This window comes from Micromys minutus (assembly GCF_963924665.1).
Source record: "Micromys minutus genome assembly, chromosome: 9".
Lineage (NCBI taxonomy): Eukaryota > Metazoa > Chordata > Mammalia > Rodentia > Muridae > Micromys > Micromys minutus.
This window is the reverse complement of record NC_137978.1, coordinates 41081389-41104843: the sequence shown is the minus strand read 5'-3', so window position 1 is coordinate 41104843 and position 23455 is coordinate 41081389. Positions and strand designations below refer to the sequence as shown.

Genomic DNA, 23455 nt, shown 5'->3' with positions numbered 1-23455 from the left:
CTTGGTTTGGGGTTGCCAAGCACCCCCAACAGTCTGATAATGAGAGAATTACCCCGCCCCCAGCAGGTGAGAGGGAAGTGGGAGGGGCATGCATCATATCTGCTTGATCGTCCGTCCTGGTTGGCTCTGCAATCTGTTCAGACACTACACAGAGTTCTGTCTCAGCCCGTGGCTGTCCACACTCATGCTGAAGGGCCAGAGCCAGTGGAGATAACCAGGGAAGCAGAAGAGTGATCAGCTTGTCCCTGATCCATGTCCCCTCACAGATCTCCAAAGATGGCTGCTTTAAGAGTCTTTCAGAGGCCAGGAGCAAGAGCCACATAACTGTCCCCGTCAGGACTGGTCTGAACTCATCACTGCAGGCATCTACCCATATGGTCTGCCTCCATGGTCCTCATTCCCTTCTTCCTTTCTCCCGAAGGGAAACAAAAACCTCAGAGGAGGCTCCTGGGGAGCTGGAAGAGACCCAGGGAACACAAGAAGCCCTGGGCTCATTTCATGCCATCTAAGGCCAACAGGGAAGCCATCTCTCCCAGCAGCTTCCAGATTCACGAGGGGGCCGGGCTGAGTCTGGGGTGCCGCCTGCAGACCAGGCAGGCCCAGAACAGGGTTACAAACCCCGCGGTGCATCTGGGGGAAAGGAAATGAGGCCAACCTTTTCCAGAAACGACTTCGGCCTACAGAAAGCAGGTCGGTCTTCTCAGGCCAAGGCCGCCACTGCCTCTGTTCAGCTTTTGGCTCTTTCCTTCCAATGGAGAACTCTGTAACTGGAAAGGTCTCTCTATCGCTAAAGAGGAGGAGGCCAGGGCAGCAGGGCCCCCCCACAGGTTATGTTGGACAGAGCAAGAATCCTGAGAAGGAAGAATGGATGTACTCGGTGGAGTAGAGGCCGTTGGCCTGGTCTGAGGGCATCTGCACCCACACCTGGTCATTGGGCCGCAGCTGGAGCACAGCCCCTCCGGAGGCCTGGTCCAGATAGCCCTTCTTGTATTCGTCGTATGTATAGGTGGCGGGCACGTTGTTCTTGTACAGGGCCACCCATACGTTGGTGCCCTTGACGTGCACGTGATAAGTGAAGTAGTAAACGCCTCCCACGGGGCAGGTGAAGATACCGGTGGCTGGGTTGTAGCCGCTGTGGCCATTGTAGAGAGTCCGGTCAAACCTAACTGGCATGCCTGAGGCAGGGAAGGGGGAGGTGAGCACAGCAGTAAAAGCTGGAGTGGCGTGGGCCGACAGCTCACCGAGCCCAAACTGTGGCTTGCCTCCTTTGCCCAGGACAGCCCCCTCCACACCACCATTGGGCAGATGCAAACCAGCGACACCGGTCTCATCCAATGCTCCGGGAGCACCAGGAGGCCCAGGGGGCCCAGGGGGCCCAGGAGGACCTGTGAGCCCTGGGGAGCCGGGAACTCCAGGGGGCCCTGTGGGACCAGCAGAGCCAGGCTCCCCCACTTTTCCCTCTCCAGGAGGCCCTGGAAGGCCTGGTTCGCCCTTCAGGCCTGGTAGACCCTGGGGCCCAATAGGCCCAGCTGGGCCTTGGAGTCCTGGGATTCCAGAAGGTCCCCTCAATCCAGGCTGCCCAGGAAGCCCCAAGTCACCTTTTTGTCCTAGGGCTCCTGCCACCCCTGGCCCTCCAGGGCGACCTGTAAAACCTGGCTCACCCTTGGGGCCAGTTGGTCCAGGGGGTCCATGGGCTCCAGGAAGTCCCCTCTCACCAGGAAGCCCAGGCTTCCCAGCCAGGCCATTAGGCCCTTGGTCACCTCGAATGCCAGGCACTCCTGGGGGACCTCCAGGTCCTACCTCTCCCTTTGATCCTGGTGGCCCACGTCTACCAGGAAGCCCTGCAGATCCAGGAAGGCCAGGTGGACCCCCAAGTCCTTGTGGACCCTGCTCCCCTGGCTCCCCATCCTCTCCTGGCTCGCCTCTGTCTCCTAAGAGCCCTGGGGCTCCAACTGGGCCCCTGTCTCCTTTAGGTCCTGGTTTTCCTGGCATCCCATAGCCAACAGGGCCTATCAGGCCAGGGGGTCCCCGGAGCCCTGGCTCCCCTTTAGCCCCTGCTGGACCCTGTGGCCCTGGAACCCCTGCTGCCCCTGGTATCCCCACACCATCTACCCCAGGGGGGCCTTTTGGACCCACAGCTCCAGGCTCTCCTCTAGAGCCTGGAACCCCAGGGGGCCCAGAATCACCTTTGTCTCCAGGGGCTCCTGGTATCCCATCCAAACCTGGTTTGCCCAAGCCAACTGGACCAGGCAGCCCAGGGGGCCCAGGGGCACCTGCCTGCCCAGGGGCCCCCGGCAGCCCTGGTTGGCCCACTCCATTATCCCCTTTGAGGCCTCTATCTCCTCGGGGTCCAGGCTCTCCCTGGGGTCCTGGCTCCCCCCTAAATCCTGGAGGCCCTGGAGCCCCCTGGGCACCTGGTTTTCCGGGGACAGTAATGCCTGAAGGACCAGGAAGGCCAGGAGGTCCTGGGGGCCCCCGGAGGCCCTGGTCCCCTCGTATCCCTGGCTCTCCCCGCAGCCCTGGCTGCCCTGGTGGTCCAACCTTGCCCGGAAGCCCTGGGGGACCAGCTTTGCCCATCCTAGAGAAGCCAGGGGGCCCAGCAGGGCCTGGCTGTCCATGGACTCCAGGTTTTCCAGTGCCTGGCTTTCCTGGGAAGCCAGGAGGCCCAGGGGGACCCCGAGGTCCCGGCTTCCCAGGGGGGCCTGGCTCTCCTTTCAAGTCCATTGGCAGCATCGGTAGAGGCATTTCTGAAAGAGAGAGAAAGGGAGAGTCAGGGACCTGGACAATGGAGTCTGGGTACTTCATCTATTCATTCCCCCATGGCGACTTGCAGAGCGCTGCGGAGGAACAGGCTTTGTATCTGCTCATAGGGAACACTCCCAGAGCTGTCCCTCATAATGCAGGGACTTCAGAGCTGTCTAGTTGCTATCCTGAGAGCACTGCAGGTGTCCTCATCCAAGGCTCCCCTGTACCCAACTTCCTGGCCAGGTCTTGACCAACGAACTTAGACTATTTATAGCTGCAAGACCTGGTGGCCATCCTACCACCAGGTGGCGCCAATAACCCGCATTACAGACGAGTCAAACTGCTTCGCTACCAATCTACTGTCCTGCCCGGCCCTACCCCCATACGAAGACCACCTGTACCAGCCAACCACAGCCTGTTTCCACTCTCTAGAGTGGAGAATCCCTGGACCAGCCCAAGGAAGAATAAATGGAGGTGGGACGATTTACTGAGGAGCTGTGCTCTGTAAGGTCTGGAGGGAGTTAGGAAAGGTGGGGTGGGGCGGGGGAGAGATATTGAGTATGGTTGAGTAGGGAGGCTCTCACCCAAGTACTGGCCCTTGCCCTCTCGGAAAGGCGGTCCCACTGGTCCTTTCTGCATGGGCTGCACGTATTTTACTGGGGCATAGCCACCTGCGCCCCCTGCTCCGCCGCCAGAGGACACTCTTGGCCCACACCCCAACAGCAACAACAACAGCGAAGGCAGGGGCATCAGAGCCCCCTGCATGGTGTCCGTGGATGTGCTGCAGGAATAAAGGAGAAAGGCTGTCACCAAACCAGCCACCAGGACCACGGGTTCGGATCAGTTGTTATTCAAAAGCGAATCTCAAAGTCACTGGTCTGTATATACGCTCTGCTAAACCTCTTCCGAGCCTCACCAATCTCCCCAGCTGAGTATTGGTGGCAACCAGACAGAACCTTAGGAGACAGTACATCCCTTGCTAAAGCAAACCTTTTCAAGATGAGGGCCCTGCCATCCATGTGCAGGACGGCTTCCTGCCAAGTACCTACCACCGGGGCTCTTCAGAGGTGTAAACTCTCATCTCAACATGGGCATATTGATGTCACTGCCAACCCCAGATGATACAGGGGAGACAGGCCTGGGACTTGACTTGGATCCTTGTGATTCTCTATCACTTTGATGTCCTTCCGGACGCTATACTTCCAGAAGCCAATGCCTTATCATGAGCCCCGCCTTCCCTTCCTCTCCCTGCAGCCTTTACTCTTTCACCCAGGACTCCTTACAGGTCAGCTCCCCGGTCCCAGGAACCCTGGAATTCTGGGCCTTGGTTTTACCTTCTATTTATCCTTCAAGACCCTATCCTGCAAAACCTCTTCTGACAGCTGCATAGCCCTTTGTGTCCCAGGTATCCACAGCACTGAGCTCAGCTCAGAGAACAAGGCCTGGGTTCTGCCAGCTTGAATAATGCACTCACCAGAGAGGGAGTTGGGGCAAATAAAACAGGGTAAAATGTCTACGCAAATCTTGTATGCAAATGTTCATGGCATTACATCATCCATAACAGCCCCAAATGAAAGCAAGCCTAGCTGGGATGCTAGAACAACATGCCTGATCTCCACACAATGCACTGCTTTTTAAAAATGCCTTTTAAATTACATCTTGCTAATTTATTTGACGGAAGGGCATGCATGCAGGTGGCAGTCAGCAGACAACTTGCATGAATCAGTTCTTTCCTTCTCTCATGTGGGTCCCAGAGATCAAACTCAAGCCACAAGGCTGCGAAGCAAGAGCCCTTACCTCCTGAGTCACTTTGTGTGCCTCCCAAAAATGCTTTTTGAAACTGGGCATATGATTGGAGAGGTGGCTCAAAGGCTAAGAGCACTGGCTTCTCTTCCAGAGGACCCGGGTTCAGTTCCCAGCATCCACATCTGTTTCACATCTGTCTATAACTCCAGGTCCAGGGGATCTGATGCTTTCACCCGGACAGACATGCCAGCAAAACACCAATGAACATAAAATAAATTAATTTAAAAGAAAAAACTGGACATAGCTGGGCATAGAGGCTAGGGAGATCGTGGAGTAGTTAAGAGCACTGACTGCTCTTCCAGACTCTGTTCCAAACACCCAAATGTCAGATTATAACCCTTGGTAACCCCATGCAGGCAACAGAAAGTGGTTTTCTGTTTGTTTCTCTGTGTAGCCCTGGCTGTCCTGGAATTTAATATGTAGACCAGGCTGACTTCAGACTTACAGAGATCAGCCTGCCTCTGCTTCCTGAGTTCTGGAATTAACTGTGTATGCCACCATGCCTGGCTTCACAATTTTTTAAATAGATTTATTTATTTATTATGTATACAGCATTATGCCTGCATGTATGCCTGCAGGTCAGAAGAGAGGACCAGATCTCTCATTATAGATAGTTATAAGCCACCATGGTGTTTTCCCTGCATGTCTGTCTGTGTGAAGGCATCAGATCCCCTGGACCTGGAGTTACAGACAGATGTGAGACAGATTCAGGTACTGGGAATTGAACTCAGGACCTCTGGAAGAGCAGCCAGTGTTCTTAACTTCTGAGCCAGCTCTCTAGCTCCTTTCACAAATTCTTAAATAGGATGTGGTCTTCTTTTCATTTTCCCAGTCAAAACAGCTGTCTGATGCCTTCAAGAAGAGGTCTCAGTTCATGGGACCTGTACACAAATCTTTCCAGCTTGCTCCCCTCCTTCCTTTCCATCTTCCAACCCACGGCTCCCCTGCCCAGACTCAGGACCAATCCTAGCACTTGGGTCAAGTCCTTCCAGCCATGTCTGCTCCCATCTCCACCCACCCCATCCCTCCTCCCCCAGCTGCAGGTATTCTGAAACCCTCCCTCCCTTTTTGTTTTGTTTTTGAGACAGGGTCTCACTGTGTGGTTCTGTTTGGCCCAGAACTACATAGACCAGGCTGGTCTCAAGCTTGCTGAGATCTTCCTGCTTCTACCTGCTGAAGTTACAGGTGCATGACACCACACTTGGCTGTTCTTCCTCCTCCTCTTCCTCCTCCCTTCTTCCTCCTCCTGACAGGTTCTCGTGTAATCCAAGCTAGGGTCAACTTGGTAGACAACAGAGGATGACTTAGAACTCCTGACCCTTGCTCCACCTGCCTGGTATTGAGATGATAGGTGTGACCCACCAAACTCAGTTTTATGGGGTACTAGGGATTATACCCAGGTTTTTTGCACATGCCAAGCAAGGATTTTTTCCAGCTGAGACAAATTCCAAGCCTAAAAAAGTGATCTTTTCCAAGAGTATGCCCTTAAGAGAAGTCACTGCCACAAAACAGCTACCAGCAGAAACAGCCTCAGGAAAGAATATATAAGCACATTCTTCCCAAAGATACTCCCTTGGGACAGAAGATGACTGCAGGGTCTGGAGAGCTGACTCAGTAGTTAGGAGCATGGACTGTTCTTCCACAGGACCCAGGTTTGATTCCCGAGCACCTACACTGTGGCTCTCACCATCTGAAACTCCAATTCCAGGGGATCTGATGCCCTCTTCTGGCCACTGTGGGCTCTGCACACACATGGTGCACAGACACACGGGGGTAGAATACATAGACACATGAAACTTTAAAAAATGTTTAAACTTAAAACAAATGGCCAGGTGAAGTGAGGTGGTGCACACCTCTAATCCAAGCACTGAGGAAGCAGAGGCAAGAGGATCTCTGTGAGTCTGAGGCCAGCCTCGAACTACACAGTGAGTTTCAGGACAGGTAGAGCTACTCAGAATAACCCTGTCTCAAAAAACAAACAAAAAATTAAAGTCAGCCATGGCTATGTTTGACAACCTCCCCTGGGCTTCACATGTGTGCTCGGGCACCTCCTCCCTTCCCCCTAAATTAAAAAAAAAAAAAGGAGGCACATTTTTTCTGTTCAATACATATGTTGAATTAAAAACAAGCATCAGAGTTGCAACATTAGGGTGACACCCAGTGGGTGGGCTCAGGATCAAACCCAAGGTTTCAGGCGTAATTAACCAACTGAGTTATGTCCCAGCTCTGAATCCATTTTTTTTTTTTTTTTTATGCTTAGACTAGGGCTAGAGAGATGGCTCATCGGTTAAGAGCACTGATTCCTCTTCCCAAGGTCCTGAGTTCAAATCCCAGCAACCACATGGTGGCTCACAACCATCTGTAATGGGATCTGGTGTGTCTGAAGACAGCTACAGTGTACTTATAATAAGTAAATAAATAAATCTTTAAGTGCTTAGACACAGAAAGTAGATCAGGGGTTGTTGAGGGTTGAAGGAGGGAACAATGGGGAACAATTCTTACAGATATGGCCTTCTACATAGGAGCAATGAAATGCTTGAAAACTGGTGGTGAGCTGGGTTGGGTAGCACAGACTGTAATCTCAGCTAAAGTCTGGGGCTAGCAGAATTGCTCAGTGGTCAGCAGAGGACCTAAACTTGACTCTGCCCGCTCACAGCACACATTGGCTTGAAAATACTTGTTACTTGGTCCTGAGGATCTAGCACCCTCTTCTGGCCATTGCTAGTATCAGGCAATGCTAATACGTATATACATGTAGGAAAAACACCTATATATATAAAATTAACCTTGGCATGAAGGCACACTTCATTAATCCCAGCACTCAGGAGTCAGAAACAAGCAAATTTCTGTGAGTTCAAGGCCAGCCTGGTTTACATAGAGTTTCAGGTCAGTAAGGACTATATAGTGAGACTATGTCTTAAAATAAAAATAAAAACGGGGGCTGGAGAGATGGTTCAACAGTTAGGAGCACTGTTCTTCCAGAAGTCCTGGGTTCAATTCCCAGCAACCACATGGTGGCTCACAAGCATCTGTAATGAGATCTGATGCTCTCTTCTGGTGTGTCTGAAGACAGCTACGGTATACTTATAGAAATATAATAAACCTTAAAAATAAAAATAAAACTGCACTGTACATTTATTTTTTGAGACAGGGTCTCATGTATTCCATGCTGTCATTAATCTCACTACATAGCTGAGGGTGACCTTGAACTTCTGATGCTCCCAACTCCACTTCCTGAGTGCTGGGCCACAGCTATGAGCCACTGTGCCTGGTTTGGTTTATTCAGTGCTAGAGATTAAATTGAGGATTTCTACCTACTGCACCACAGATCCAGCCCTGTACTGTACATCTAAGTGAACTAATTGTAAGATCCCTGAATTACATATCAATAGGCTGTCGTTTTTGGAGGGGGGAGGTTTGGGGTTTTTCTGGGGGTGTGCTCATTGGTTTGTTTGGTTTTGTGCTTTTGGTGTTTTGAAACAAGATCTCTATGTGGCCCTGGCTGTCCTGGAACTCACTGATCTGATCCAGTGAAGAGTGAACTTCCCTCCAATCCCTTCTCTGGGCCTGAGGACGAAAATCCCTCTCTGCTGTGGGTCTGTGCTGTGGCTCTCATCCCTCTCCTCTAAGCATAGGCTGCAGGGAAGGTCCATGGTTCAAATCTCAGCTCTCTGACCTCAAAGGACCCCTGCTCTCCCTGAGCCTTGGCCTGACAGTGACACCTGTCACTAGGGTCCCTGAGTGTCATACTCAAGCTGATCCCCTCACAGAGCCCAGTGGATTCGTGTAAAGCTCAGTCTTGAGCTATAGATGTAGAGAGAGACCTGTCTTATAGGCTTTGATTTGATACCAAGACTCAGCCTCCAGTGCACAGGGTCTGGCTAAGCCTGCAACATACAAATCAGGCGGCACTTTTTGTTGTGTTTTTTCTTTTTCTTCTTTTTTAAGATTTGAATTTTGTGTCTGCATGTACACATGCATGCCAGAAGAGGGCGTGCCCCTTCTGATGACGTCTATTCAACACTGATGTGGGATGAAGGGGAGAGGAAGAGGGAGAGACTCCCTCCTTGAGGTTAGGGGCCAGGTCTGTACTAGGTGTGTGTTTGGAGAGTGAGAAAAACAATAGTCCATAAATGTAGTGTCCAGCATGTTCTAGATAATTTTGCCCCAAAAAATCTTTTTTTTTTTTTTTTTTTTTTTTTTTTTTTTTTTTTTTTTTGGTGGCCTTTTCCATGAGAAAGGCGCTGTCAGGGCCTGTCTGCAGATGAGACAGAGGTTCAAAGAAGCACAGTAATGCTTGCAAAAGCTTGGGGGACAGCGATGACAGGGCTAGGACAGAGACCTGTGACAAACCAAAGCTGTGACCATTAAGATTTCCTGCCATTGGAGCCTGGAACATTCCAAGGGTCAGGCAGGGTAGCAGAGAGTGGCAAGAAAAATTCTTTCTTTCAGCCGGGAGGGCGCAAGGCTGGGGAGTGGAAGCTGAGCCTGTTCGGGACTGAAGAAAAGAGCCAATGAACCTAGATGTGGCACTGTGTGGGCCTGTGTGCCAGGCCCAGGGACTCTGTGGCCTCTGCATCCCCTGCCTCCTTGGTGTGGTCCACCTGGTTAACTCTCACTTGCTCTGGCAGGCTGGGGACACCCAGTCCATCGGCTGCCTCACACAGCCTCTGTTTGTGGAGCCAGGATTGGCTCTTATGTCCTAGTTAGCACCCCTCCTCTCCCTGTCCCTACATGGCAAAGCTGGCACACAGTGAGGCCCCACAGCTCAATTCATCAGGAGACTTAAAGGACACACGGTGCTGGATATGGTGGCCCACACCTGGAGCCTGAGGGGGTGGGGGTGGGGCGGCGGCAGAAGCAGGAAGAGCAGAAATGTCTAGGTCATCCTTGACTGCTTGGCAAGTTTGAGGCCAGACTACCTCAATCCATTAACCATCAAGAACACAGCAACGACTGCTGCAACATTTCCCCTTGAAGAGTGTCTGCACCGCCTAGTCTCACTCCAAAAGCGTGGAGCAAAGGGAACAATTCATCTGCTGCTCCTTCTGCCAGCAGGGATGGTTGGCCAAGCGGGGGTAGGGGGGTGGGGGGGATGAGGATCAGGAGGAGAGTCCTAAGGCTCCAGCCAGCTCTGCCCATGACTGGCTGTGTGACCTTAGGCAAGCCATCACAGTCTCTGGTGACCTCTCCGGAGGTGTGGACTCTGAACGCGGTCAGGGATGGCAGGGGCGCGGAGCCTCAGAGGTGGACGGCGTTCAGGAGACGCTGATTCAGGGGATTGCGCCCGGGCGGCGGCGGGGCAGACGCGGTGTTTGGACAGCTGCAAGTCCTTAATGGGGATTTCCCCCCTTTTCAACAAATCGCCGTAAAACACCATTTCGTCCAAGTCAGCGTTTTGGGGCAGCCTGGCCTCCTCCCAGAGGCGGAGGAGACTGGCTGGGAGCGGGCGCCCCGGGGCGTCCAGACACAGGTGGGAGGAGGCGCTGGCCGACCCCTCCCCTCCCGGAGCCGGTCCCCAGGGTCGCATCCCAGGTGTGTTCCCGCTCCATCACCCTACCCCACGCCCCACCCCCGACCGAGCGGTCTAGCCCGTGGTTCCGAGGGGCCCGGGGACAGGGCGCAGGGTGAGGCTGCTGTGGCCCCGCCCCGGGGTGGGAACGGGTGGAACCCGACCCGAGCAGCAGAATCCAGGCCCCAAGCACCCCAGACGGCGGCTCCGCGAGTAGCGGCGGGGAGGCGCGGCGGCCGGTCCGCCAAACCACAGGTATGCTGTGAGCCGCTTCCTGTGGGGCAGACATTCAGCAGAGCCCCGGCCAGTGCCTGGTCCCCACTCCCCAGCCTCTTCCCCTCTCTCTGGTCTCCCCGTGGCTCTGCTTCCCTCACCTGTCAGGTGACTGCAGTTCCTAATCCTCCTAAAGCTTCCCCCCCCCCCCCCCCGCACAGCTACTTAGAGATGGGGGATACCACCAGTGGGCAAGTGACTTAGCCTTTCTGAGTGTCCTCGGCAAAAAGATCAACTGAGATCATGGGAGCCACCAGACCCTCCAGGTGTGCTATCTTCATGGCCAGGGACTCCTTCCTTCCAGCCACATACCTTCCTGATACAAAGTGGCATCTCGCCTCCATCCAAATCATATGTTCTTGAGGAATGAAGTCTGAATGTCTCTTTTCTGCCCTTCTAGAGAGAACCGTTCCCTGGTTCTTCCAGAGAACAATGTCACTAAGGATCCAGGGGTGAGCAGAGAACATGACCCAGCCAGCAGCCCAGCAGCCTGGGTCCTCAGCCTACACTGCAAACTCTAAGCCCTTTCCTGTTCCTGAGTCCTGAAAAGAAAGGGGATGAAGGCCAGACTACACCCTAGGGGTCTCAGTGTGGACGCCTCCTATGTGGCTTCCTGCCTCTTGCCCCACAAATCTACCCACCGTCCAGGCATATCCCTGCCTGACCCCAGGCTGGGTCTCTTCACCCTCTTCCTCTGCCAGGCTTCCCACACAGTGGCTCAGCCTCATGGTCTCTGAACTGTCCGTCTAGTTCCAGGTCTCCCTGTGACCCCAGATTCTGTTCCATCACCACGTACTGGCACGGTCTCCAGTCTCCGCCCCTCACTGCACATATGCCCCACCTTCCCACACAGCTGTCATTTCCTCCCAACTTCCTTTCTCCCCTGCAACCCAGGTGCCCAGGATAAAAGACTGAACATCATCGCTTCCTTATATGGTAATACAGAGTCTACACCCCCTGCCTTGCCTTGGCAGTGTTAGGAGAGACTATCCTCTACCTCCAGCTCACTTGGCTCCTTCCTGAGGGCTCTGATGTAGCAGTCACCTACACATAACCTATAGGTAGCCACAACTACACATCTCTGTTCCGTTCCCTTCTAGCCACAGATCCAGTTCTGTGGACTTGTCTCCTCTAGCCCTCCCTATGACTTCTACCCCTTCCCCACAGCCTTGCCTGGGATAGAGAGACCTTGTTTTCCAAAATACAGCACAGCCAGGCAGTGGTGGAGCACACCTTAATCCCAGGTCTTGGGAGGCAGAGGCAGGCAGATCTCTGAGTTCTAGGGCAACCTGGTCTACAGAGTGAATTCCAGGATAGCTGGAGCTACATTGAGAAACCGTGTCTGGAAAAAACAAACAAGCAAGACCAGCCCAGAGGCTGGCACAACCCAGACGCTCCATAAAGGTTTGATAAATGACCTTGCTGAGGGCTCAGGGGATGTAGCTCAGCTGTTAGTAGGCTTGTCTGGCCTGCACAAAACCATGGGTGTGTGGTGGCGAACACCTGTAATCCCAGCAATTGGGAGGTGGAGACAGGAGACTGAAGTTCAAAGTCATCCTTCACTACATAGTGAGTTCAAGTGATTAGGCTGGCCTACAGAAGACCCTGTCTCCAAAATGTGTGTGTGTGTGTGTGTGTGTGTGTGTGTGTGTGTGTGTGTGTGTGTGTGTTTACCAAAGCCCACAGGACCCGTTCACTCCGCCCCTCCACTTTTAACCTGTCTGTTACCCTCCACATTGTCTATGTGGACTCCAACAACAGTTCTCAAACCATAGCCTGTACCAGATCAGATGTGGCTGGTGTAACCCTGTCTGCATCTAGCCAAGCTTCTAGGCTATGCTGACGAGTCCTGACTGTGGACCACCTGCTACCACAGCTCTGCCTATGGCTCTTGCTGGCTCTGGATTCTCTGATGGCCCCCTGGCACTCACAGGCTACATCTGTGTTGTCCTGCCTTTCATGTGGCTTCTGGGGGCAGATGCAGAGAAGATCCATCGTACGGAACTATCACTGAGGCCCCACTGTGGGAACACATTCCATGTCTAAGAGCTGGGGAGGGGACCCTGAGAACCATTTAAGTCCTCTTCTTTGTCTTCATATCTCAGTATCTGTCTCTGCCTATGCAAGTGACTCTACCCTCTCCCATGCCCTTGTAACAAACCGAGGTGTCTATCCCCTGAGTGAGGTCCAGGTCCAGCTCTGGCAAATTGTGAGCTGCCGGTCAGGTAACAAGGCCTTCTGCAAGGCCAGTGTGGACAGGCCATACCTATGCATGCTGACTTCGGCTCTGTATCTGCCCCCCTGGATGAGGTCTGGCTAGAAACTGGGGTTTGAGGGGGGGTGTCTACCGGACCTCTCTGGCTCAGTCCCCTAGTTTAAATGTGTGGTAAGGGTTGTCCCAAAGCTTTGGAAATGCTTGGTTACCTCAGCACCCCGGTGGCTGTGAGCTCAAGTATACCTCTGCTCATGGTGACTGTCCTACCAAGCTGCCTTTCCACTCAAGGGTCCCAGCGTCTCACACCTGGTGCGCGCAGGGGACTACAGCTTAGGGAACAGAGCCGTCTAGCGGAACTAACCCAGCCTAGCAGTAGAGCTGACTTAACCGCCTTGGGATAAGACAAACTCACCACAGCCCAGAGTACCCTCGATTTCAGCCTTCCCAGCCTCCTCCTCACACACTCAGCCCTCCCTTCTCTATCATTCAAGAAGGACTCAAGAAAGCCTGCAGCTGGGGCTCTTCCTGGTTCCTCAGGCCTGGGCTAACAGAAAGCTAGCCAAATGCCCTCCCTCCTTACAGGTTACATTTAGTGCCTGGCCCCTGGCCTCTGCCCACTTGAGTCTAGACACCTGCTAGCCCCTGGAGAAACATCTCATTGCCACCAAACGTCCAGCCAGGGAGGTAAGAATGAATGTCCAGGCTGAGACAGATGACCCACGGCCACCGCTCCCCCAGGCGGGTAGCCAAGACATCTGGCTCCCTCCATCAGGGGCTACGGCCTCAGCGGACGTCACTCTGTGCTAGCTTCCAGCAGAGCTCTTGAGCCTCTGACCAAAACAGACTGGAGGGTCTCCAGACCCAGCCACCCAGCCTCAGCCTGGCAGTCCGGACCTCCTCAGCCTCCATCCAGCTAGCTCTTCGCCTTCTGGTTCCCATTTGCAGCCTTTTCCGGAGCGCCACCCTCGGCCGCTGTCGCTCCAGCCGGCCAAGATTCCTGGGCCTCGCGGCTTCCCTGCGTGGTGGCGGCAGCGGCAACGGGAGAGGCCGGATTGGGCAGGGAGGGAGCCGGCGGGAGTGCGGCCAGGCCACTGCACTCAGGCGGGGCCAAGCAAACACGGCCGCGCCAGGGAGCGAGGCAAGATAGCTCACAAATGAGAAAAAGCTGCTTCCGACTTGGGCCGGGGTTTTACAGCACAAGGCGTTGAGGTCACTTGCAGGAGAAGCCGGCAGCAAGGGCACCCCGAACATGGGATGGGGGGCTGCTACTGCCGCAGGAGCCAATGAGTTTACCAGAGGATGAACAACTCACTGCTCTTCCGAGTCTAGGGTACCAGAAAACCACGCCCAGATCTAGCTTACCTTTTTCAGGTGGGCGGGGCCACGAGCGTCCTAGAAGAGGTGAGCCTGGGGAATAAACGACAGGAGAAATGAGAGGGTTCCTGGAGAAAACCAGGGAAACCTCTCCCAGTCAGACACCCCCAGCTAGTCATGGCACCTGACCAGAAGCTCAGCAGGTCCCCTCCTCAGCGCGGGGTCCTCTGCTGTTAGAAAGTGCCTCTCTTTCATTCTATGTGCTTAGAGACTGGTCTGGTTTCAGGCACTGAGGAAACCCCTCTGTGTGCCCTGTCGGAGCCAACCCTGGTCTCTACATTAAACTTGACTGGGGGTGGCCCCTAAGATGGGGACATGGTCCTCTAGGGACATTCATACTGATGTCTCCACCCCTGCCCTGTAAGAGCAGGAAGCTGTAGTCAAAAAGTCATCACCGCAGGATTTGCCCTTGAATCTCTGTACTCCCATAGAGCTCTGTGAGTTCGAGACCAGTCTGATCTACATAGTACGACTAGTCTCCAGAAAGAAAAAAAAAAAGTCCCACCCCAACACACACAATTGGCTAAGATCTCTGGGTTGTAGAAGCTCAGAGAAGGGCACACTGTTCCTCCAATCCCCAGTGAGCTTCCTCCAGAAGGCTGTGTGGAAGAAGGGGCTTTGGGGCTGAATTCTGAAAAAGGAATAGTAATCTGAGCGGCAGATGAGGTGAGTAAAGGAATTTCAGGCTGTGGTTATCTGTCTGGGAGATTCTGGGATGGTCTAGAAGCCTTTGGAGTTGGAGACCAGCAGGAGTTCTGTGTCAGGGAGACAAGCTTTGGAAGTCACACCTGCCTTCGCTAGCAATCAATGGGGAGGCATATAAGGCAGTGGGGAGGCAGGAGCAGCCAGAGCTTCAGAGCCTCCAGTTGTGCCTCAACCAAACATGGTACCAGGTTCAGGGCTTAGGATATAAGACAGTTGGGAGAATGCTTGCCTGATACGCACAGGGTACTTAGTTCCATCCCCAGTACTGCATAAATCTGGTACGGTGCCTGATACATGCCTTTCAGCCCAGCCCTTGACTTGCAAGGTGAAGACAGTAGAATCAGGTCATTTTTATCCACAATGTGAGTTCAAGGCTAGCTGGAGCTACATGAGACCTTGGTCTCCAAACACTTGTAAAAAACCCCAGTCTAGGTATTTAGAGGAGTTGGGGGCCATGACATTCAGACCCAGACATGACTTCTGAGAGAATAAAGAGGGGACACCCAGCCAGCCCACCTGGCAAGAAGAGGGAGGCTTCGTCACTCTCTCCCCAAGCTGCTTGCTTGCCTCTGCCCGATCCCATGGAAACTCTGACAGCCTGGCCTTCTCTGTAGCTGCACGAACAGCCTGATGCCAAAGCCTGCGGCTCCTGGCCGGCTCTCCACCTTGCTGAGCCCTGAACAGCCCGGCTACAGTAAACACCAGAACCCCAGCAGAGACCACTTTCTAAACTTCTGGCCTGGCTGCTGGGGCCTGGCTGGGCAGTCTGTACCGCTCAGTACAAACCCCCTGCCATCAGCTCCTCCTCGCTGGGGGTGGGAGTGGGGCATTTGATCTTAGCTAGACCTGAGTTTTGGCTACAAATATGAACTGAGCTGTTCGGAGGTGAGGACTGGTCATCCAGGCCAGGAGAACTGGTGTGTGGCAGAATCCTAAACATACACAAGGGACAAAGGGGACTTTAAAAAAAAAAAATCTAGGGAGATAGGATTGAGCTCACTGGCCAAGCATAAGATTGAGTTCCATCCCCAGCACACACATGTAAACATACACAAGCTGGCCCTAGGGATATAGTTCAGTTAGTATTTACCTAGCTCAAAAGCCCTGAACTCAATCCCCAACACCACATGCACCACATAAACTCAGTGTGTGAGCGCATATCTGTAATCCCAGTTCTTAAGAGGTAGAAGCCAGAGGATCAGAAACTCAAGGTTATCTTCAGCTACGGGACCTACAGATGTAGTCCAAGGCCAAGTGGCCTTAACCACTGAGCCAGCGACCCCCCCCCTTTAAATCTTTGCTCATGCACCCATGTATACACATGTGCTTGGGGTCAAAGGGCAACTTGGAGAGACTGAGTCTCTCCTTCCACCCTGGGCTCTGGGAGCCAAACTCAGGTCACTGGGCTAATACTGCAACCATTTTTGTACCTGCTAAACCATTTTGCTGGCGCAGGCCTCAAACAGGTGACTTTGCTTGAGAGGGCTGCCTGGGTTCAGCTGAGGAAAGCCTTGAGTATCTGGGTCAAGAGATCTGGGTCTATCCCAAAGCTGGCTGCACATGCTTGTCTAATAACAGTGTCTAAATCCCAAGAACATCTAACATGAACAACAAAACAAATAATAAACCTTAAATCCATGCTATTCACAGAACAGCATTGGCCACATCCCAGGCATAACTTTAAAAATGTTTTAACTACATTTTTCATTATTGTGGGGGAGAGTCATACATGCCTCCGCTCACCAATGTGCAGGTCAAAAAAATAATTTTCTTTTCTTTTCTTTCTTTCTTTTTTTTTTTTAAGGCAAAGTTTCTCTCTATATCCCTGGCTGTCCTGAAACTTACTCTGTAAACCAGGCTGGCCTCAAACTCAGAGATCTGCCTGCCTCTGCCACCTGAGGGCTGGATCAAAGGCCACTACACGCGGTGATCAGACTTCATTTTCAAGAGTCATTTCTCTCCTTCCACCATCTGCATCTTGAGATTGAACTCAGGTCCTCAGGCTTGGAAGAAAGCCTCTGAACCCACTAAACCACCTCACTTCCCCTTTACCCCCACCCTCAGCATACCTTCGCCACCTCCTCCAGGTCTGCAAGGCTGGAACTCCTGCCCGGTTTCATTGAGAAGGATCTTCGAGGCCCAGAGGAGCCAAATCCAGTCTCCAAGGTCTACCTTAAAGGCAGCAGGTCTGGCCAGTCCTTAAGGGGCCACTGCCCCCATACTTGGGCTTCCTTCAGATTAGGGTCCTGTTTGCTAAATCCACTCTACCCTACCCAAGCTGCCACCTCAACCCAGATAACACAACTATGGACAGAAACACTGGTCACAGAGTGGACAGCCTCAACTGAGAGCCTCCCAAGATTCTACAAAGTAGAGAGCAGGGTAGATGGGCGGGGCGCACCAGGGCCCTGTCTGAGCTTTCTTCAAAGAGGCTGTGTTCTCTATGTCTTAATCCTCTCCCTCCTCTGGTGACATCTCCCCTTTGCACAGCTAAATCCAACACCAGATGTGGGAGAAACAGCTTTCATCCCCACCTAGAAGCTTCTGAGAGCTGCCAATTCCCCAAATGGGGCTAGCCTGGTGTCAGGCCCAGCTCTCACCACAGTGTTCCAAAAGCAGGTCCTGAGGATTTCCAATGGCCCTGGGAGAAAAATTCTGCTCCTTGCAGGGTGGTGCTGGCCAGGGGGCACCTACTATGGGCAGGTCAAGGGTACGGTCCCAATTCAAACATTTCTGGTTCAGGTTTATTTGTTTCTGTACGAATGTTTTGCCTGGAAGTAATATATATACACGCCACCTGCTTGTCTGGTGCCCTCAGAAGCCCAAAGAGAGAGTCTGGGCCTGGAACTGAGTTATGGGTGAGTGTGAGCAGCCATGTTGGTGCTGGGAACAGAATCTAGGTCCTCTGCAAGAGCAGCAAGTGCTCTTAACCACTGAGCCATCCCTCCAAACCCAGTGTCTTATTTTTTTAAAAAAGCATACGTTCAAGAACCACTCTGCTCTTCCAGAGGTTCTGAGTTCAATTCGCAGCAGCCACATGGTGGCTCACGACCATCTGTAATGGGATCTGATGCCTTCTTCTGGTGTGTCTGAAGATACTACAATGTACTCATGAATAAAATACATAAATCTTCAAAACAAAACACACACACACACACACACACACACACACTGGAGAGCATGTGTGCACGTGGTTTTGTTCTGTTTAGTTTGAGATAGGGTCTCCTTAACCCTGCTGGCTTCCAACTCAGTTGTAGCTAAGGATGACCTTGAAGTCCTGATCCTCCTGCCCAACAAACCAGGCAGTGAGAAGCTGACTTTTTTGATTATCTGTTTGTTTTGAGGCAGAGTCTTGCTATGAAACCCAAGCCAAGTAGAGCACAGCACAATCCTCCTGTGTCAGCACACCCGACTATATTACACACCTTATTTTTTTAAGTATTCATATATTTACTTAGGGGACAGGGTTGTGGGTGCCATTGGGCCGGTGTGGAGGTAAGAGGACAGCTTTGGGGAGTCAGTTGTCTCCTTCCACCATGAGGGTCTTTTGTGTTCAATTCAGGTTGTCAGGCTCGAGAGCAAGAACCTTTATCTGTGAGTCATCTCTCTGGCTCCTTGAATGTATTCTTACGACCCCACTAGCCAGCGCCTTGACTCCTTCATTAGCGATATCTAAACAGTCTCTGCTTCCTAAAACTTGCACGAGGAATAGACATGCTGTTTATGCGTACTGGACTTAGTGCAAATTGTTATATGGGAACTTGATACATGTCCACTATAATCATTTAAAATGTCAGCACCATGTCACCTCCTCCCAGCAGACATGTGAAATATTCTAAACCCCACTTCACAGATGAGAAACTGAGGCACAGATGGGTCACTTGCCCAAGTTCATCAGCAAAACGGTAGAGGTTGGTCCCAGAGCTTGGAGCCAAGCTGGCTAAGCCCAAAGCTACTGAAGCTAACCCTCCATCCTGCTCCTGAGCTGAGATGCAGTGTTCCTGGAGGGGGCTGTCTGCCACATCCACTCAGCTCATCCCCAATTTGGCTAACCCCCAGGGTTTCCACCCCCTCCCCAGTCCCTGCTGCCACTTCGGGAGGGGGCTCTGCATTCCTGGCTAAGCGTCGGATTTGCTGTGCTCCAGGAACTATGAAAAGAATGTTTGCCACGAACTAATAAGCTCGTGGTCGCCTGTCAGGAGTGTGGCCTGGAGGGCCCATGCAAGCTTTGCAGCAGCCAGCACAGTGGGAGAGAAGGAGGCTAGACAGAAGGGAGAATTTCCTGGTCTTAAGGACTGAGATGCTGGAAGGGGTGGGTGCCAAAAAGTTGGCCTCAGCCAGGCGTGGTAGCTCACGCCTGAAATTCTATCTCTCAAGAGACTAGGGCAGGAGGATGAATTTATGGTCAGTCTAGGCTACACAGAGAGTTCCGGGCCAGCCGGAACTTCATAGGTATGCTGGCAGCAGGGGGTGAAGAGAGTGGCTTCTGAGAGCTTGCAGAGGAGAAATGGCCTCCCACCCCTCAGTTTCCAGGATGAGCCAGGCCAGCATCACTAGCCCATCTCAGAAGCATGGCCACTGAGGTCTCATAGCAGCCACCAGGACTGACAGGTGAGGCCAAGATCCTAGGCTCAGAGCCCTTGTTTGAAGGAACTGGTGTTCCTTACTGTTAGGTGTCCCTGCCAGGGACCACTGAGAGGTCTCAGATACTTAAAAACAACAGCCCAGCCCTCTCTGTGCCAGAGTCTCCCCATGGGCCTGTCCTTACTGTACTTAATTGTTTCCTCTCTGGGGGAAATAGTGTTACAGAGATGTGTGGCATAGGGGAGATGCTGACAGTTGTCCACTCTTTTCCCAAAGTGAAGAGAATCAAGCCCAGGGAAGGACCAGAGGTGGGTGTCATAGACTGGCTGAGAATTCCAGCCCTGCACTCAGCAAGTACGCTGGCGTCTGACCCACCCTGCTCTGCTGAACGAGCCATCGCTCCTTTCCTTGTACTATTGCTGGAGGATTAGCAACATGTCAACAGACAGCCTAATGAACAACAAATCTGCATCAAACTCTTAACTGTCACATTCTCTCAAAGAGACAGAAAGAGGAATTAAAATCATAGGGTGTCTGGGCTCAGTGGCTAAAAGCACTAGCTGCCCTTCCAGAGGACCCAGGTTCCGTTCCCAGGACCCACATGGTAGCTACTGTCTGTGATTCAAGTTTCATGGGATCCAATATCCACTTCAGGATTCCGAGGGCACTACATGCATGTGGTGCATAGACATGCACTCAGGCAAAAAAAAATCTGCACAATAAAATCTTTTTAAAATAAAGAAAAAAATTAGGGAGTGTAAGGTAGTTTGGTGAGGTTCCCTCTACCCCAGGTCCCTGATAGGCCTGTGAGAGAAGGCTGCTTCTGTGGAGAAGGGCCTGAGCTCAGGCCTCTGCTTTCTCTCATTTCTGCCCCTGGTTGTTCTGTGACCTCAGATGATCCCTCCCATGTCTCTAATCCCATCATCCCTAGATGGCCAGTAATGCTGGCCTGGCTCTCCCCATAAGGTGTTCACCAGCTCCCTTCTATTCTCCATGGTCCAACCAGGGAGGTGGCAGGCATACTGTTGAGAGCTACTTGGATGACAAAGGTACCTGGGAGCACCCCTCCCCCACCTTTCCACTGAGGTGCAGAGGCGGGCAGCGCCAGGGCCAACTCTTGAACCTGCATATGCTCTCTTCACTGGAGATCCGCTACCGGTATCCTCCCAAGTCTGGAAATGACCAGGGAACAGAGAGATCTAAACTCTCTCGGAGAGCATGGCTTCCCCTGCTCATGTCTGTGCATGCATGAGCGCGCTTTCTGGCCTTTTAGACGCACCCCAGCTTCTGTACACACTCAGTGCCTTTTAGAGACAACCCCCAACCTATGGCCATACCTTGCTCCAGTCCCCAGTCATTGTAGTTTATGAGACTGGAAGCCAATCCCATGTTTCCTGTGGGGACAGGCCACAGAGCTGCAAAGCAAGGCTCCCAGCCCGACCTCTACCGATCCCATAAGCAGATGAGTATGTTCTTTTTTTTTTTTTCTTGGTTTTTGGAGACAGGCTTTCTCTGTGTAACCCCAACTGTCCTGGAACTAGCTCTGTAGAACAAGCTGGCCTCGAACTTACAGAGATCCACCTGCCTCTGCCTCCCAAGTGCTGGGATTAAAGGCATGAGCCACCACTGCCCTTCTCCCCAAGATGACCACATCTTCATCAACCCCTCCTACCATCCTCATGGTCACCACTTCCTTAGTTTTCCATCCCTGTTCTCACACTGTCTGGCCTCCTCCAAAATCTCCTTGCCTGGAAGATGAAGGGGTCCCCTTCATGTTTAGCGCAGACCAGCCAGTCTCTCCCAGTTGGTACCACTACGCAGCTCACACCCGGGTCTCTAGAAAATAACCTAAGAACCCTGACTTCAAACCGGTATGGTCCCCCAACTCCCTACTGTGTGTCCCAACTAACAAAACTCTCTGTATCACTGAAAGCATTACAGAGTTACCTCTGTTCCTCTCCCCATACTCTGAGCCCTGAATTCCAGCTTGCACAGTTCTTCCCCTCTGTACCTCAACAGGCACCCTGAGCTCATAGATGCACTCCATATGAGAGATGTTGGTGCCTCGGGTTCATCTACCCAACTCTGTGAGAGCCTCAGGACCTGCTCATCTGAGGTCCCACTTCTCTACAAAGAGGCCCATGCTTGTCACTGACTTCTGGAGTAAGCTTCAGGCCAGCAGGGCAGGGAAGTTGGGCTCATATCCTTTGGTCTGGCTGGGGCCCAGAGCAGTGGGGTTTGGGGGCTTGGGCTGACAGCGGTGTTTGGTATCTTTTCCCTCCCTCTTGCTAAGAGACACATTCCCTTCCCTCCTTTCTTTCCCTTCCTCTGAGCCAAAGTGGAAACACTCACGTTCACTGGGGTAGACGAAGTGAAACCGGAGAGACCCTAGTGAGCATGTGGAGTGTGAACGGGGGTGTGAGTGTGTGTGTGTGTGTACAACTATCCTGTGGAAGTATGTCTGGCTGGACCACATGGGGCTTACTGTGTGTGCACATGCGTGTCATTGTTTTAGCATCTGTGGTAAGAGTGTGGTCGTGTGTGTCTACTGAGTCTTTATTTAGTGTGTGATTGTGTGTGAGTCTCAGTGGGAGGGAGCGTGGCTGTATGTGTGACCTATCTTTTTAGAAGGTTCTGGGTATCAGAGTCTCCATCTGTATTCATCAGCTCAAGGGGAGGCCAGACTCCCCCCCCCCAAGACTGCCAGCTCTCTTTGTGACACCCCCCCACTCTTCCTGGGGGTGGGGATGGGGTGTGGATCCCTTTGCCTAGGCCAGTGAGGATCTGCTATCTCTACCGAGAGACCCCATCTGCACATCCTCCAGCATCTCTGTCCTCCCCTCCCCCAGCTTCTGTGGCAGGCAAGTGAAGGAAGATTTCTGGGTTGTCTCTGTACCCTGAAAGGTCAGATGCATTTCTGTGTGAGGAATCTAGGCTGTTCTCCCGGACAAAGTGTTTTCTAGCAGATACACAGACACACACACACACACACACACACACACTCCAAGCAAACTCAGAGGGGTTTGTCCTGGGTTCAACTCCAGAAGTCTTCTGGCTGATAGCTGGTTCTCTACCTCGGAGCCTCCTGGGACCCATGTGGTGGAGACACCAGAAAGCTATTCCAAGGACCTGGGATCCCAGCCACTTTTGGTCAGACTCAATCCCCTCAATCCCTACGAGTCTCAATGGGAGTGGGGGGTGCAGAGCCTCTGGCAGAGACATTCCTCAGAGCCTCAGTCTTCGGTGTCGGTAGAGTTTGCCAGGTTACTCCAAATAGAAAGAACTTCGGGTAGAGACAGAAAACCCAAGTAACTTGGAGGTCACCGGAGAATCAGAAATAGCAGAAAGATGGGGAGAGAAGGTAAGATAAACGTTGAGTCTCCCTTCACTTCCCCCTCTCTACTCGACCTCACCTCGAAGGCAGTTTTGCTATTCCCGTTTTACAGGTGAAGGAGCCACTGTCTAGTGTTGGAGAGGGAGGAAACAGGGGGGCTCTATTGTCGTTAACGTCCTGGGGACTGGTGAAAACCCCCACATTCGTGGGTCAACCCACGGTGTAAGTCGCCTCCAGGTCCTGTCCCCGCTCTGGGGCCTGAGGCACCGATCGATCCCCGTCGGGGCTGGACACCTGGCTGCATCCGGCCCTCGAGTGTCCCCCCGCCCCGTGCACCCCCGGCCCAAACCCCAGCAACGCTGTCCGCCTTTACCTGCAGGGCGGCCTCCGGGCAGCGCTCTGGCGCCTGAGGGCCACCCGGATGGCGCAGGCTTGGGACCCGGGCGTCGTCGGGGTCCGTGCCTCCAGAGCTCCGCGTCGCTCTGCCCGCTGCCCCGCGTCCCGGCTGAGTGGGCGGGCGGCGGGAGGGGCGCGGTGGGGCGGGGCCTCCGCCCTGCTCTTTCCACAGCCACAGCCAAGGGTGCGCGCCCCGCCCGCAGCGCAGCGGGCTAGCAGCCTCCGAGCCCCGCGGACCTCTGCCCTAGACGGCTGCTGGTCTAGGGAACACCGGCGCTGCAAAGAGGGTGGGGTGCACGGAGTCATTTGTAGGGCACCATTCGTAAGGAATTCACACAAGACTCAAAGATTCCCGCCCCCCCCCAACACCGTGACCTAGGTTGAGCCACGAGGACTCAGGGGGAAGGAAGGGAGGTCTTGATGGTCCGGTGAGCTGAGCCGGTGTACTTACAAAGGCAAGCAAGGGCCTTACTGAGTGAAGTTGGTTAGATGTCACCTTTAGGGAAATGGG

The 23455-nt window shown here is 53.1% G+C and overlaps 1 protein-coding gene across 1 annotated transcript; it reads right to left on the bottom strand.

Moving 5' to 3' along the window:
* Positions 1-828: 828 nt before the first annotated feature.
* Positions 829-23047, bottom strand: COL8A2 (collagen type VIII alpha 2 chain; the record flags this gene model as incomplete). Its single annotated transcript, XM_080920768.1, has 4 exons — positions 22922-23047; positions 13914-13958; positions 3330-3526; positions 829-2747 (listed from the first exon to the last, which is right to left on the bottom strand). Exons 3-4 carry the CDS (start codon positions 3508-3510, stop codon positions 829-831), a joined length of 2100 nt encoding a protein of 699 aa, XP_080776894.1. The 5' UTR covers positions 3511-3526; positions 13914-13958; positions 22922-23047.
* Positions 23048-23455: the final 408 nt, after the last annotated feature.